General features: G+C 37.1%; 1 protein-coding gene across 1 annotated transcript in view; it reads left to right on the top strand.

Moving 5' to 3' along the window:
• Nucleotides 1-1,937: 1,937 nt before the first annotated feature.
• The window catches only part of DCP1A (decapping mRNA 1A), a 46,117-nt gene continuing 32,815 nt past the window's right edge, over nucleotides 1,938-15,239 (top strand). Inside the window, exons 1-3 of the mRNA XM_033132031.1 lie at nucleotides 1,938-2,152; nucleotides 5,262-5,302; nucleotides 7,617-7,744. Coding sequence (XP_032987922.1) covers nucleotides 2,018-2,152; nucleotides 5,262-5,302; nucleotides 7,617-7,744 — 304 coding nt within the window. The 5' untranslated portion in view covers nucleotides 1,938-2,017. The remainder of the gene's footprint in view (nucleotides 2,153-5,261; nucleotides 5,303-7,616; nucleotides 7,745-15,239) is intronic.

Genomic DNA, 15,239 nt, shown 5'->3' with positions numbered 1-15,239 from the left:
ATATCTTGGTGTTCTTCACTAGTCTAGCCCTGCTCGATCAAAAATAATAAATAAAGGATGTCTTACATTATCTTAGGAAATCTATGTAAAAAAAAATAACTAATGAATAAGTCAGGGATGTAATGTACAGTATGGTGACTATAGTTAATAATACTGTATTGCATATTTGAATGTAGCTAGGAGAGTGGATCTTAAAAGTTCTCAACATAAGGAAAAAAACTGTAACTATTATAGTGACCGATGTTATCCGGACTATTGCAGTGATCGTTTTGCAATATATACAAATATCAAATCATTATATTGTACACCTGAAACTAATATGTTATACGTCAATTATACCTCAATAAAAAAATAATAATTTTTAGAAAGAAAAAATCAAATTCAGTTTCAGGTGCGCCTTTGAATTTTGTACCTATTCAAAAAGTACTTACATTGTATGTGGTTTTTTTTTTTAATTAGGGTACAGATTGTTCAAATGTTTGTCTGAAAGTAGGTGTACAGCTGTGTCTTCAGGAGGAAGAAAGGCAGCCAGGCTGTAGAGAAAAGGACCGTGGGGTAAAAGGGAGGAGTCCCAGTATTCTTATACCAGATCCCGACTCCTGTGGATCTTTAAGCCAGTGAGTTCTCCACCAGGCTTCAATTAAATCATCTGTCCAACGAGGAGGACCACACTTTCTCTACCTCACCATTGGAGTGTGAAATGGAAGGAGCTACTAACTCCTGAAGCACTAATTCAAACATTACCTCCTCCATGAAGCCTTCCTAGACTTTCTTGAGGAGATGGAGTCGGTGGTTCCATCCTCTAGGTTCAAGAGAACCATCTCTAACACTGTCCCAATTTCCTTGCATTGTCCTACTGCTTGGGGTTTCTCCCAGAGCCAGGTAGTTGTCTTAAGCCGTCTTTGAGGCTCCCAAAGGCCTACCAGTTCATATGTAGTTAGGAGTTCATTAAATACTTGCTTAATGAATAATACCTGTTTCCTTGTTTGCATTTGTACATGCTTCTTATGTGATTCTGAAAAGAATGTAAGACATGAATCCTCTTTCCATTAACAAATCGTCCTGGGATGTAAAATCATAAACAATACTTATGTTATGGGGGTTTTTCATTTCAAAAAATTACATTCCATTGGAGTATTTTTTCGATTTAAAAAAATTTTTAAGGGGGGGGGGGACACAGAGCTCCCTCCAAGTCTCTACACCTTGTTCTTCTCTAGCTAGTACCTAGCTCTTTAAAATGCCTTAAAATGTCCAAGAAATGTTTACTAAAAGAATGAGCTATTTTTTAAAATCTTTAAATGATGCACGACAAACTCAAGCCTTCCCAGGCTCTTCCCAAGACAGGATGTAAAGATTTACCTGGGATTCAGACGTGGAAAATAAGGAACAAAAATGGATAGCAAGACACTCCTGTGTAGTTACATGAGGATTCGTTTGGCTTTTTCCAAAATTTTCTTTCAGAAAAATACCAAATTGCTAACGGTAGTGATCTAGTGAGCTCTTAGATCTGGGGTAAGTTTCGGGGTCTCTCCCCGAAGAGAGGTCTCTACCTCCCCGCTTCTCTGTGCTTTCTAAACGGCCCGGGGAGCCTTTCATTGCCACGGCGAGGTTTTCGTTCTACCGCCCCGGGCCCTTCCCGTGAGCCAGCCGAAGTAGGCCCGCGTCAGTCTCCAACCTCAACCGGCAGGAGCTCGGAGAAAACTCGCGGGCACCTTGTTCCGGACCTCGGGACAGTTTAGTCCGCGGAAAGGAAGCGCCTGGACACCCGCCTGCCAGCTCAGCCGCATTTAGGTGTACGCGGAGACAGATGGCTGGGGACCTAGGACCCAAGGACGCCGGAACCTGGTGCCCGGGGGATGAGCGCAGCGGAGCATAATAGCTAACGTAGCGCCCCGCTGCAAGGCCCAGCGGAGAGGCGGAAGTTGCAGGCGCTGACGCACTGGGGGAATTTTGCCTCGAAGGCACCTTCCTGTCCGCGACTCCGCCCCCTCGGAGGGGCTCGGCTCCGGAAATCAAGATGGAGTCGTTGAGTCGAGCTGGGCAGGAGATGAGCTTAGCGGCCCTGAAGCAGCACGACCCCTACATCACCAGCATCGCAGACCTTACTGGTCAGGTCGCTCTATACACCTTCTGCCCCAAGGCCAACCAGTGGGTGAGTGCCGCTAGGACACTGAGGTCGCCCGCCGGGCTGCCGCCTCTTAAAGGGGCCGCGCGGACCACCCTGGGCTGGGGGCGATGCTGGAGGCCAAGGCGGCATAGACGCCTCCAGGGGCTGGAGGAGAGCCTGGCCGGCGCCTGAAGGATGTTGGGGGCCCGGGATTGGGAGAGAGGTGCAAGAGAAGTAGGGCCCAAAACATCCGGGGGAAAAGCCGATAGAGGGGAGGATTGGAGGAGGGTCAGTCTCCCCTTAGGGTCGGGTTCGGGGATGTGGGCGACCTGCCTTCTTCGCAGATGTGTTAGAGGATATGAGACCGGTGGGGTCAGAAAGATGCCTGAAAGATGGAGGGTTTGAGGGGCATTAATTAAATTACATATACATAATCTATAAAGTAAACATTCCTCCCTCCCCCCCACAAACACGTAAATAAGAGCCCCTTTCGCACAGGTATTTGGATTTAAAGCTTGAAATCCAATTAGTTTCAATTCTTGGAAAAGAGGAAGTGGGGATAGTCCGTCTTTTATCGAACTACACTGTATTTCCAGAGTTTTGGAAAAGAATTCAAGGCACTTAGAAAAAGGGCTCTCACATTAGTTGGATTCCCTTGAAACCTTTGGAAAAGAGACCCTGTAAATGTGTCTCGTTCCACCTATGCTGCTGGTGATGTCACCTCCAAAATCTCACATCAGACTAAATACTTTTAAGCTTTTTTTTGCACGCGAGGGGATCCGAAAAGTTACAGTCTGTTCACTGAACTGATTTGTTGACCCATTTGAAGCTTCGTTTGTTGTTTAAAACTACAATTTTCTGTTTTCTAGAATTGACCCTTAATGAACTCATTCAGTTATAGGCTTTACATTTACACTTAGAAAATAATCGTAAATATTTGATGGATTGAATTCATAAATTATTGATGTTCACATTTCAGTAAGAAACAAAATTCTTATGCTAACAAAACTCTGAAAGATGATCATCGTAGTATGGTCCTTTACAATATAATACAGATATGTTATATTTATACAGTAACTTTGTGAAAATCATTTGGCATTTTTAATTCAGATGAAAACAGTTGTCAAAATATCTTGCTTTGTATTCTTCTTTCCTTGATCTGGAAGAGGTATGAGAAGCCACAAAGAACAAAATTACAGATTTCTTCTTTTTTTAAGTGTAGCCGTTTTAGACATTGCCTTAATTTGAATTGTTCTGAATAATTTTTCTTTTCTTGGTCTACACATAAATTTGTGAAATATGGATTGCAGACAAATGTTGAAGACTTGGGCAAGGATTGATTTACTAACCAGCTTTTCTAATTTTTCACAGACTTTGAATTTTTTGGAATGTTAATTGTGGAGTTCTTTAAAAATAGAAATACAAGCCATAATAACCTGAATTGAGAAATAAGCTGCCATTGTTTGTTCATTTGGATTATGGCACATAGAGCATAACTAAAATCTTTTCTCTCTTTGTTATTTTACAGTGAGTTGTGACTGCATAGTGTTTTGTTTGGGCATGTTTTCTTTCACTGTGAGACAGTTGATTACCAATTTCTTATACTAATAACAAAATTGAAAGTCAAGAAAAAGCCTCTGAATCCTTAGGAAGGAAAAGCTCCATGATGATACATAAACTAGGGCAATACTCCTAGAAGAAATCAAGATAATAATTTTTAAAAAAAATTTTATCCCAACAAATTCAATTTGATAAAGTTTTCTAACAATTTGTTGATTACATTAAAATATTTGGGCCCTATCTGGACTGAAATGCAGACTAATATGGTTATTTGTTTTTGTTTTTTAAGATATTGTCACTATATTTAAGACCTAAATACACTCTTGTCACAGCAAATTAAAGAAGGTTGTGAGTTGTACTTTCTTAATCAAAACATTTCACTTTAAGCTAAAAAAATTTTTTTAATTGTTTGTAAAACCTACAATAATTACATTAAGCCAGAGAATTGTTTCAGTATTCATGATGCTTCAACAAAGTTCTAAAAATAACAAACTAGTTGTGTTTGACAGTAATTCTTAACTAACCACATTTGATACTCAATGAAAGTATACCCAAATCCCCCAATGATGAAACAAAGTATCCTATAAGATAAAATTTCCTTTTTTTCCCCTACTAAATTTGAGAAACTTTACAAGTGAAGAAATTGCTGTACCAAGGATCTTGCTTTAAAATTTAAAAATCTGGGAGGCCCTATGGCTCAGTTGGTTAGAGCGTGAGCTCTGAACAACAGGGTTGCGGGTTTGATTCCCACATGGGCCAGTGAGCTGCACCCTCCACAACTAGATTGAAGAAAACGAGCTGCCGCTGAGCTTCCGGAGGGGCGGCTGGATGGCTCAGTTGGTTAGAGTGCGCACTCTCAACAACAAGGTTGCCGGTTCAATTAAAGATTGAAAACAGCAACCGGACTTGGAGCTGAGCTGCGCCCTCCACAACTAGATTGAAGGGCAACGACTTGGAGCTGATGGACCCTGGAGAAACACACTGTCCCCCAATATTCCCCAATAAAATTTATTTTTAAAAAAATTAAAAATCTGGCTAAAACGTTTTTGCTTTAAAAAGTGAAAGCTAATTCTAGGTTTTTCTCCTTTAAAATTTGTAAAAGAAAAATGCTGCAGATACAGGCATGTTGCTGGATCAAACATTGCATGTACGTTAATATGCATCAATAGCATGGAAAGGATACCAAAAAATCTGGTAACAGTAGTTGTGGAGAGAGAGACTTACTTGACCTGTTCAAAAGTGATTAATTTTAGAATAAATAAGTTGATCTTTTCTGTTTTGTTTTGTTTTTGAAAAAGCATTGAGCTGGTCTTTTTATTTTTTTCAATTACAGTTGACATTCAGTATTATATTAGTTTCAGGTTTACAGCATGATGGTTCGACATTTATATAATTTACAAAGTGATCCCCCTGATAAGTCTAGTACACACCTGGCACCATACATAGTTATTATAATATTATTGACTATATTTCCTATGCTGTACTTCATATCCCGTGTAAATAAGTTGTTCTTAAACATGAAGTATTCTCTTTTGGAAATATTTGGGGTTGGATCGTGAGGGGGAAAAACTAATTGACTCATTGTCTATTGTAGGAGAAGACTGATATAGAAGGGACCTTATTTGTATATCGAAGGTAAGCTTTCTATAAGAAACTTTTTTTATATATGCATATATATGTATTTTTTAATATAATGGTGACAATGTCATATGAAGTGGTTCAACCCTATTGTACATTTGTCTTTGGAACCTTCCAGCTTGACCCTTCAGGTATTCATTCATCCTAGCTGAGATCCTAACCAAGCGTCCTCTGTGAGCTTTCTTGTGATTCATGATAGACAGAACTAGAACTTGCTTAGGAACATAGCAGAGCCATCTTGAAATAGAAAACATTTTCTGTTAATGAATGAGTCTAAAACAGATGCCTTCCTCCTTTCAAACACCATATTTTAAAAAAAGAAAAGAAGATACATAGTTGAGAAAAATGTAATACATGGACTACTCTATAAAACAACATAGTCGAAAGGTCAGTCCCACTGTTCCTATGGTTACGAAATGAGAGGTTATCTTCTATGACTCTGGTTCTGTCCCCTTTCCCACCTTCCCCAAAAGTTCTGGATTGTGTACATTGTCTTTAATAATGTGTATTTTTAGTTTGAGATTCCTTTAGAAAGCCTGCATAATTGCACATTTTTTTATTTTCAATTTTTCTGAGAATTAATTATCTTAAAACATGATTGGTTTGCTAATTGCAAGTTGTGTGGCCCCTAGGAGCTGCAGGATATGGTAGTCACGAGTTCCTTATTTTCCTGGATCCCTTTTAGGTCTTGCTCTGACTGGGGCAGGTTCCTTTCCTTGGTTTCTGAAGCTTAGGGATTCGGCAGGCATTATTACTGACATCTGGTTCTTTTCCCTTTTTTATTTTATTTTTCTTTTATTTTTTGTGTTGTGAGTTACCTTTTAATAATTGCCTTTCTCCATTGATGTTAGTTAATAAGAATTTGACAAATATTCTCTAAATTTTGTGGGGGGGGAAATGCCTTTATCCTTCACCTGCTTCATTATTCTTCGTAGCATTATAAATCACTAGAGACTTTTCAACTGTTGTTAGAACTTTGGTATCTGTAATACTTGGAAAGTACTTTCCTGGCCTTATTGTTATAGTACAGATCCACTAATTATAGAAAATGTGAAATTTAGTGTAGCGAGTGACTTGACTTAATAAAATTTATGAAGGCTTATTAGGTATTGATTCTAATAAAAAGAGATCAAAGAAACTCTAATTAGGAAATGTGAGAACATTTTACATACTTTGGATAAAGGTATATCAGGATGTCAGAATATCACTTTGCAGAGACCTTAGCATAAAAGAAAAATGGATTTGGGGGTCAGAAAACCTAAAGCTAAATCCTAGTTGTGTTATTTGTGTAGACACAGGCTTGAATCATTCTGAGCTTATTTCCTAATCTGTAGAACTGGATTATAAAATCTCTCCCATATACACAGAGACGAACATGTTACAGGGGAGCATTTGAGATATTGCTTCCTGGCATATGTACTTATTTTGGCATAAACTCATTTTGGCAATAAACTCATTTGGCAATAAACTCATAAAAATTTAAAAAAATAGGAGTGTTACATACATATGAAGAATGTCTAAAGGATCGTGTACTAAACCATCCTGATACAGGAACCAAGGACAATTCTTATTGTAGGATTTGAGACATTTTCTCTCTAACTCAAGAGAACTATGGAAAGATATATTGGGTGCAGGAAAAATCATTATCGTAGTGTCAGACCTTCATTATAACCAATCCTGTATCATATTTAAAATAAATTACATTTTTATTGAGCAAATGTTTATTAAACATTTATGTGTCTATCTTGGGATACATCTGGGGAAAAAAATAAGGCAAAACCCGATTTGCATGGAGCTTAAATTCTAGTGGAGAAAGACAGTAAGTATAAAAACTAATAAGTAAACAGTATGGAAAAAGAAAGAGGAGGGTTAGCGGTATTGAACTCGGGAGCAGGTTGGGAGCATTAAAAAGAGGAGTTCTCAGGTCGACCTCATTGAGAAAGTGACATTTGAACAAAGGCTTGTGGGAAATGAGGTAACTGGATTCTGGGCAGAGCTATTTAGGTGGAAGCGTGTCTGTAGGGAGAGTGGCAAGATGCTCTCAGTGTGACTGGAGCAGGAGGAGCAAGGGAGAATGTGCAGGAGGTAGATGAAGGGCGTGCGGGGGCATCAGCTAAAGCCTGTGGCCTTAACAAGGACTTGGGCCTTTTTGCTAAGGGACTGAGTTCTTGGAAGCTTCTCAGAGGAGAAGGGTTATCGGACTTAAATTTTTAATATGTGTAATGCAATAATGTATTTTTTGAAGTGGAAATAAAGAAATAACATTTCTGCAAACAGTAACTACAGATTTTTGTCTTCTATTAACTCTAAGGTCAGCTTCTCCTTACCATGGTTTTACCATTGTGAATCGATTGAATATGCACAATCTAGTTGAACCAGTGAATAAAGATTTGGAATTTCAACTCCATGAACCATTTCTTCTGTATAGAAATGCAAGCTGTGAGTATATCTGTTCTATTACACTTCACATATTTACAATTAAAAACGACTTAGCTTCTATCTGCACATTATTTTTGGAGTTACAAAAAAATTTTGGTCTATACTCTTACAGTCATAAATGAGTCTCTCAGTAAGATCAAATCTTTTAAATTGGCTTCTAAAACTGAAACACTTTTGTATACAGTAACTTACATTGTTTTAGTTAACTATATTATTCCATATAATAGCATTACATTATATTCCTGTTGTTTGTTTTATGAAGATACATTTCAGCCTTTGTTTTCTTGTGACGGTTATTGGCTGCCCATGCCCCTGAGACAGAACTTAGTTTGATAAGAGACAGGATGCGGACAGACACTGATATTTCTGTCCACAAAGTAAGTACTATCTTTGCCCTCATAGTGGTATTTTTCCACCTGTTGAGTGTCTGTTAGGTAAAGCACTGGGCGAAGAGCTACTGTACTTTAGTGTTAATTGCACAATAACCTATGTAGGGTAAGTAGGCATTTAAGTCAACTGAGACCCAGAGTTGAGTGGCAGCTACTCCATTGGAGAGTGAGGATAACTTTTTTCCTGCTGCCTAGTGAAGGGTCCTTTCAGGCATTTTACAGACTCTAAGAATGTCTGGCTGCAGTCAGCAAAGCTAGAACGGCCCTTTCAAGATGTAATGTACTAAAACGTATTCGGTGCTTGGTTCCTGTATTTTGATACGGGTAGTGAAGTTATGAGTGAGGACAGAAGACTGCTGTAACTCATCTAAGGACATTACTGGAGAGAAATGTTGCTCCTGACTTAAATAGTAAAAGTGACTGTTTGAATTTCACTTCACTAGGAGGTAACTAGTATTGAAGGAATGTCTTAAGTATAAAATACAAAAAGCTACTAGAAATACGCATCTTTTAATTCCCTGAATGAAAAATGCCAAAGTCTGTTTTAAAGCTAGAAGCCCCAAATTCTTCTCCCTAGCTAACTTTTAAGTATCAGAGTGAAATAGAATCTGTCTCTTGACGTTTCAGTAAACTATTTGTCCAGATCAGTACCTCTCAGAGATTTTCATTTCTGTGGACATACTGGAAATGCTTTTTAATATCTGTAAGTTCAGATGGATTTATTTAAACTAATGTTAACAGTAGAATTATTCAGGTGGCTGTTTTCTGTGTGCTGAACGTTCTGTTAAAGGGGAAATTCTGCAAAGGAACACAGATTCAAATTTTTTTTTTTTTTAAGAGAAATTGGCTTAATTCTGCTCTTTACTACCTGGAAACTTAATCTACGTATTGATTCTAAGAAAAGTTTTGATAATTAAAATAGTAGAGAAAATTATCAGAGGCCCATAGACGTAATTGCCATTTAACATAAGCCTGAAGTGAATCATACTGTATTTCTTTCACAAGTAAAATTTCTTAGAAAGTTGAAAGTGCAACATAACACAAATATAATCGAACCATAATTAACCAAAATTTAATCAGAGCCTCAATTACCTAGAAATAGTTCTGTATTCCATGTATAGAAGAAAAAGCAAATTATAAGAAAACAAGCTAATGTTTTAGTTTGTGAAAATTTAGCACATAATTTGAGTGTAACCTGGGGTCAGCATAAAAATGTCAGCATTCTACAACTTTAACCCCACTGTAGTAGCATAGGTTAATTGATTGTAATGGTGAGACTTTAAATCATCAGGAGTGTTTATTATCTTAATTAGAGTATTCTTGAGTAGAAAAATATACTAACATTATTTTCAAGAGATTTTCAACAAGAGGTTGAAACAAAGATTTTCTTGGTAAAACAGAAAACTCACTTAACCAGGTCATTCCATTCCCTATTAATGGAGGCTCTGAATCATCTCCTAAGGGCCTTAAAGTTTCTGATATTACTAATTAGAAATTCAAGAGCACGTCAGCATGTTTTCAGACAGAGAACGGCCCGAAAAGGTCAAGTGCAACACTATGGTTATATTAGAAACAGTCTAGAAGAAGAGCTTGGAGAAAATATTTAAAGGAATAGCTATATCGGGGAGAAGTAACAAGACAGCATAAAATGATTCTAGAAGTGTTAAGGCCTTTCTTGAGAAACAATATGTTTTGTCTGTCTTGTCTTAAAAGTGGAAAGCAGTCTTGTCAGGTCAGCAAGCTATTGAGTTGTTTAGGGGTTTGTTCTTTAAGTAAAATGTTAATTAGTGTCTGATTGTGTATATAGGTAATTATACCTGATTCTGTAGCTGCTCTTCTGTCGTTTTCTTGTGGGAAATACCACCGAGACACCTGACCCATTTTACTCAAGTTAAACCTTCAGATCTAGCTTCTTTCACTCAAATCAGGTTTTAGAGTTATTACAATAGAAAATTGAACTATAACTTTTTTCAGTTCTAAATTGTTTATTTTGTTTTATTATTTCTTATTTATATAAAATACTTATTTCTCATCTCACCCCCAAGAAAAGGTAAAATCTTACAGAGAAAATGCTTACTCTAGCCAAAGGCTTAGATTTGGTGATTTCTTGACTCTTTCGGAAGGAGTATATTTTTATATACTGTGCAAGGGCCTTTGGCAGCCACAGGACCCCAGTGGGGCTGCAGTGAAGGTTGGGGAGACTGCAGATTCTGTAGTTACCGAGCAGAAGTGATATTCCCAGCACCTTATTTCTGATTTCCAACTTACGGATGAGGAAACAGGAGTGCCAGAGAAGTTAATAAACTTGCTCGAGTTGCAAAGGTTATAAGTGACAGAACCAGAATTTAAATCTAGATCTGCTGAGCTTCAAAGTCATTGTTTTTTCTCCTCCACTGCAACAGTAAAATTGCTTCATCCATCCCCATTCCAGAGCATAGTTGTCCCATAGGTCTCTGATGATGGAAATGTTCTGTATCCCTACTGTCCCATACATAGCAGCCATCAGCCACATGTGACTGTTGAGCACTTGAAATGTGACTGTTGCAACCAAGGAAATTTTTTTCTTTTAGTTTATTTAATTGAATCAATTTGCATTTAAATAGTCACATGACGCTGGTGACTACCATATTGGACGTTTCCGGTCTAAAGCATGAATCCATGCTCAAACACACCCTTTGGTGGTACCATACCTGAATCGAACAAGCACTTGGGAAGCTTTGGATTAGATTTTTATGCCTGCCATTTAGTCATTCCTTTTTAAAATTCATAAATGATTTCTAGATAGAAAGGCTGCAGAAGATATCCCTGAGGGTGACTTTGCCATGGTGACACTCTTGGCATGGAATTCACTTTGCAGACAAGAATTCTGTTCCAGGCTTCGCCACTTTACTGACTGTAACCTTGGCTAAATCACTTAAACCACTGATGTGACCTGCTTGTCTTACGGTAAAAGGCCATCATGTATGTGAAGGTATCTTGTCAAACACTTACAAATATAAAACATTATAGAGTGTCTCTATCTTGGACTGAAGCCAAATGATCTTAGTGAAAGAGTCATAAGGACTTTGATATTCTCCAGGTTTTCTTCCACCCAAAGCCCACAGCGTGATGCTTCTTCCCATCCTTTCTGACTAGCACCGTGACAAACTAGGGACTCTGTTTATCTTTACAGATATTATTTTCAGATGTAGGAACATTATCAGGCAGCCAGAGATACAACAAGTTGAAAAAATATAAATGTTAAAATGGGAACTCTTAGAGGGCACAAATTTTTTAAAACTCAGCAGAAGCCATTCTGATCAGTAGGTTATGGTGTTCGTTTTTTTTAAATAATTTTTAAATTGTAGTTGACATACAATATTGTATTAGTTTCAGGTGTATAACGTAGTGATTAGACATTTATATAACTTACGAAGTGATCACTCCAATAAGTGTAGTACCCATCTGCATGGTGTTCATTTTTGTCAGAATACTGGAATACATAGTACCCGCCTGGCTAAAACTTTGTATTAATGTAATGTTTTAGTCTCCCTAAAAAACATTGAGAAGAGCATTAATTTTATCTGTGGTTAGTTGACAAAACATAATTCTTTTGCTGTGTAAACGTAATGCATTACCACCAATCTGCTGATCTTCTCTTTTCATTTGTAGATAGAATCCATTTTACTAACTGGATTATTAAACTGTTCTTTGTAGACTCTGAACTTCTAGGGGTTCTATGACATAGGTATGTCAAGGAAAATATCCTTCACCTTCTATCCAGCAATATCATGACCGAAAATCTTCCTACAAACATTTAGAAATGCCATATAAAATATTAAATGAATAGTTTAGTCAAAAAGGGAATAGCGGACATTGTGGGAGGCCAGCATCAAAGTGAAGACCAAAAGCTACAGTGGAAAGCTTGTGAGTTGACACTGGCTGCCCGCTGTTAGGGGGTTTTGGGGATTGGGAGCTCTCCTTAATGTAAGGACTCCATTATAATCACGTGGGATCAGAAGACAAAAAGTTGAAGCTGAGACACACATACCAGCATACAGCCAGGTCCGCTATGGAGTTACATATTAATAAATTAGAAAGATACAGATCCAGCAACCGAGGGACATGACAGGCAAGCCGATCTGTCTCACTCCGGGCTGTGAGTTAGAGGGAAGATGTCTCCCCTAAAAATGATAACCAGGAGCCTTCCCTCATTCAGATTTGGAGTTCAAGTTCTACCATTCGTTTGGTATAATTTCTTATCCAGGCCAAAAAGTTAACTTAAAATCAATCCTGAACTTTTGCCAGACATCCTTAACCCAAATTGCCCCAGGATCTCAGTGACAAGCCTCAGTAATAAGTCCAAAAGTACTAACTGTACAAGGAAATAATTCATAGTCAGTGAAGGTAGTATACAAAACAACAGAAGGGTTAGCCAGGTATAGATTATAAAATAAAATGACAGGTATGAAAAATAACCAAGTAGAACTTCTAGAAATTAAAAATTTAATTATTGAAATAAATTCTCTGCTTGGACTCAGCAACTGGAAAGCATATTGGGAAACTGGAAGAGACATCTGAGGAGAGTATCCAAAATGCATCCCAGAATAGGAAAGAAATGAAAAATATGACAGAGGATAAAACTGGAAAGTCTAACATATGACAGAAAAGAATTTCAGAATGATAAAATAGATTTAGAGAGAGGCAGTACTTGAAGAGATTATGATTATGACTGAGAATTTCCCAGATAATTCTCAGATTTAGCAGTAGAATAAGTCCCCAAACATAATAAATAGAAATAAATACACACCTGAACATGTTATGGTAAATCATCAAAAGCAAAGAGACAGCAACAACCAAACGCTGTTTGATTGCTTACAAAGAGCACCAACTGGACCAACAACATATTTAGTTGTGGCTACTGAGTGTGCAATAAAATTTCGGAGTACTGAGGTTAAAACAACCAACAATTCAGTAATTCAAGAGAATAAAATAAAGGCTTTCTCAACAAAAATAGGACTTTTGTCTCCAACAGCCCCTTGCTGTATGCGCTTTTGAAGCAGCACTGTCCAATAAAGTAGCCTCTAGCCACATGTGGCTATTGAACATTGGAAATGTGCCTCGTACAACTGAGTTTTAAGAAACAATAATGAGCAAAGAAAAGGAGGGATATCAAAATAAATATTGACTGTATAAAACAATGAAATGACTAGTTTGAGAAGCGGTATTAAAAAGGTGAAGCAAAAACACTAGACAGCAATGACACAGAAGTTCTTCAAACCTAAAGCATCCCAAAACAGAAGGGAGAAACTGATTCACCTTTGACTTTTCAATTAAGCTATGCGTGTTCAAAAGATTCAGGGTAACCACTGCAGAACAAAAATAGGATGTCCTAACTTTTAAACCAGTACGAACCAGGATTGGAAAAAAGTAAATAGAAACCATGGGAAACAGAAAGCCTAAAATAAAATGGCAGACATAAATAAATCAGTATTTAGAACAAATGTTAAATGAACTAGACCTACCAGTTAAAAGACAGATACTGAGATTGGCTAAAGACACAATTTGCCAATAATGCTGTTTTCAAAAAACTTAAAACTGGAAAACCTAGAAAGCTTGAAAGTCGGCATAGAATGAAAATATATCAGGCAACTATTAACCAACCAAACAGGGATGATGTAGCTTTGTTAATCAGAGATGTTAGGTTCTAAGGTAGAAAAACATCATCAGCGATAAAAGCTGCCACACGGAGATAAAACAATTCCAAAGTGGTTTGTACCTAGTATATGTCAGAAATACGTAGAATGTTAAAAATCCATAATTATAGTGGGAGACTTTAACAGGCCACCTCAGTAATTGACAAAGCAGACATTTTATTAAGGTTGTCAGATACTTAAACAATACAGTCAAGCTTGAGCTAATGAACATATAAAGAACCCCGCGCTTCCAGAAATTTAAGAATTTGCAATTTTTCCAAGTACATATTAAAATTTTATAAAAATTACCCCATGTAGGCCACCTAACCTAAGAAGTTAGGAAAAAGAGAAATCTGAGTTAAATTGAAGGAAAATATAGATGGATAGAAATTAATTGCAGAAAGTAGAAATTGGAATAGAACAAATCCACAAAATTGTCATAAAACTCTCCCCTATAACATGACTGATCCAACAACAGAAAGAGTAAGAGGAGACATAATAGGCAATATTAGAAATTATGTATCATGTATATATTGCAACTAAAGGTTGAGAACACACATTTTTTTAAAAAACAGAAACCACTATAAAGAACTTTTTGCCTAAAAGTTTAAAACTTAGACTGTGCAGACAGTTTCCTGGAAAAAATATGGTGTAATAAAACTTACTCAGGAATAAATACATTCGAATGGACTCACAATAAAATAATTGGGTCAGTAATTTTAAATCTCTCCCATCAATCACATCAAAAGAAACTGCTGAGAGGAAATGTTCTATTCAGGAAATGGTACTAGGACAGTTAGTTCTCCATATAGAGACCAGCTTCTGAAAAAGCAAATATGAGATCTATACATTTCTGATCTTATCACAGGAAACTTAATCTTCACAGGCCACTTTGGAAATCATGCTTCTATTATTCACTGTTCCTTCAGTAAGGATTTGGCGAGCACCTTCTATAAGCAACCTACCTCACTAAGTATGTTTCTCTTAAAAGGTGCTTTTCCCCAAGACCAGTGTCAGGGATCCTTTGATTTCTACTCCTTCACGCACATCTCAGAGGGGAAAGTGGTAACCTAGAATCTGTTTTTGTGTATATTATATGCTTACTTGTGACTTAAATTATGAAATGCCCCAAGAATGTTTTGTAAGGTGGGTTCTGAGCAATTTTTTTTAATCCAAAATTTGGTATTTGAATCAACAAAAAAGTAAAAGCAAGCAAAACCGGTTCTTCTCTTTGTTACAGTAGTATAACCTGGTTAACTGAAAATGTTCAGATAAAGTTTTGTGGTACCATTAAGCACTGCAAAATCGATTCTAGCACGTAATGATTTTCTTTTGCCAAAACTATTTCAGTAATGTCTTTTACTTTGTTTTTAAACAACAAGGTGATTATTTAATTCAGATGCACACCTTAATTCAGTGATATTTATTGAA

Source organism: Rhinolophus ferrumequinum, chromosome 17 (genome assembly GCF_004115265.2).
Source record: "Rhinolophus ferrumequinum isolate MPI-CBG mRhiFer1 chromosome 17, mRhiFer1_v1.p, whole genome shotgun sequence".
Classification (NCBI taxonomy): Eukaryota; Metazoa; Chordata; class Mammalia; order Chiroptera; family Rhinolophidae; genus Rhinolophus; species Rhinolophus ferrumequinum.
Note: the sequence above shows the minus strand (reverse complement) of the source record. Positions and strands in the feature narration are given on the sequence as shown.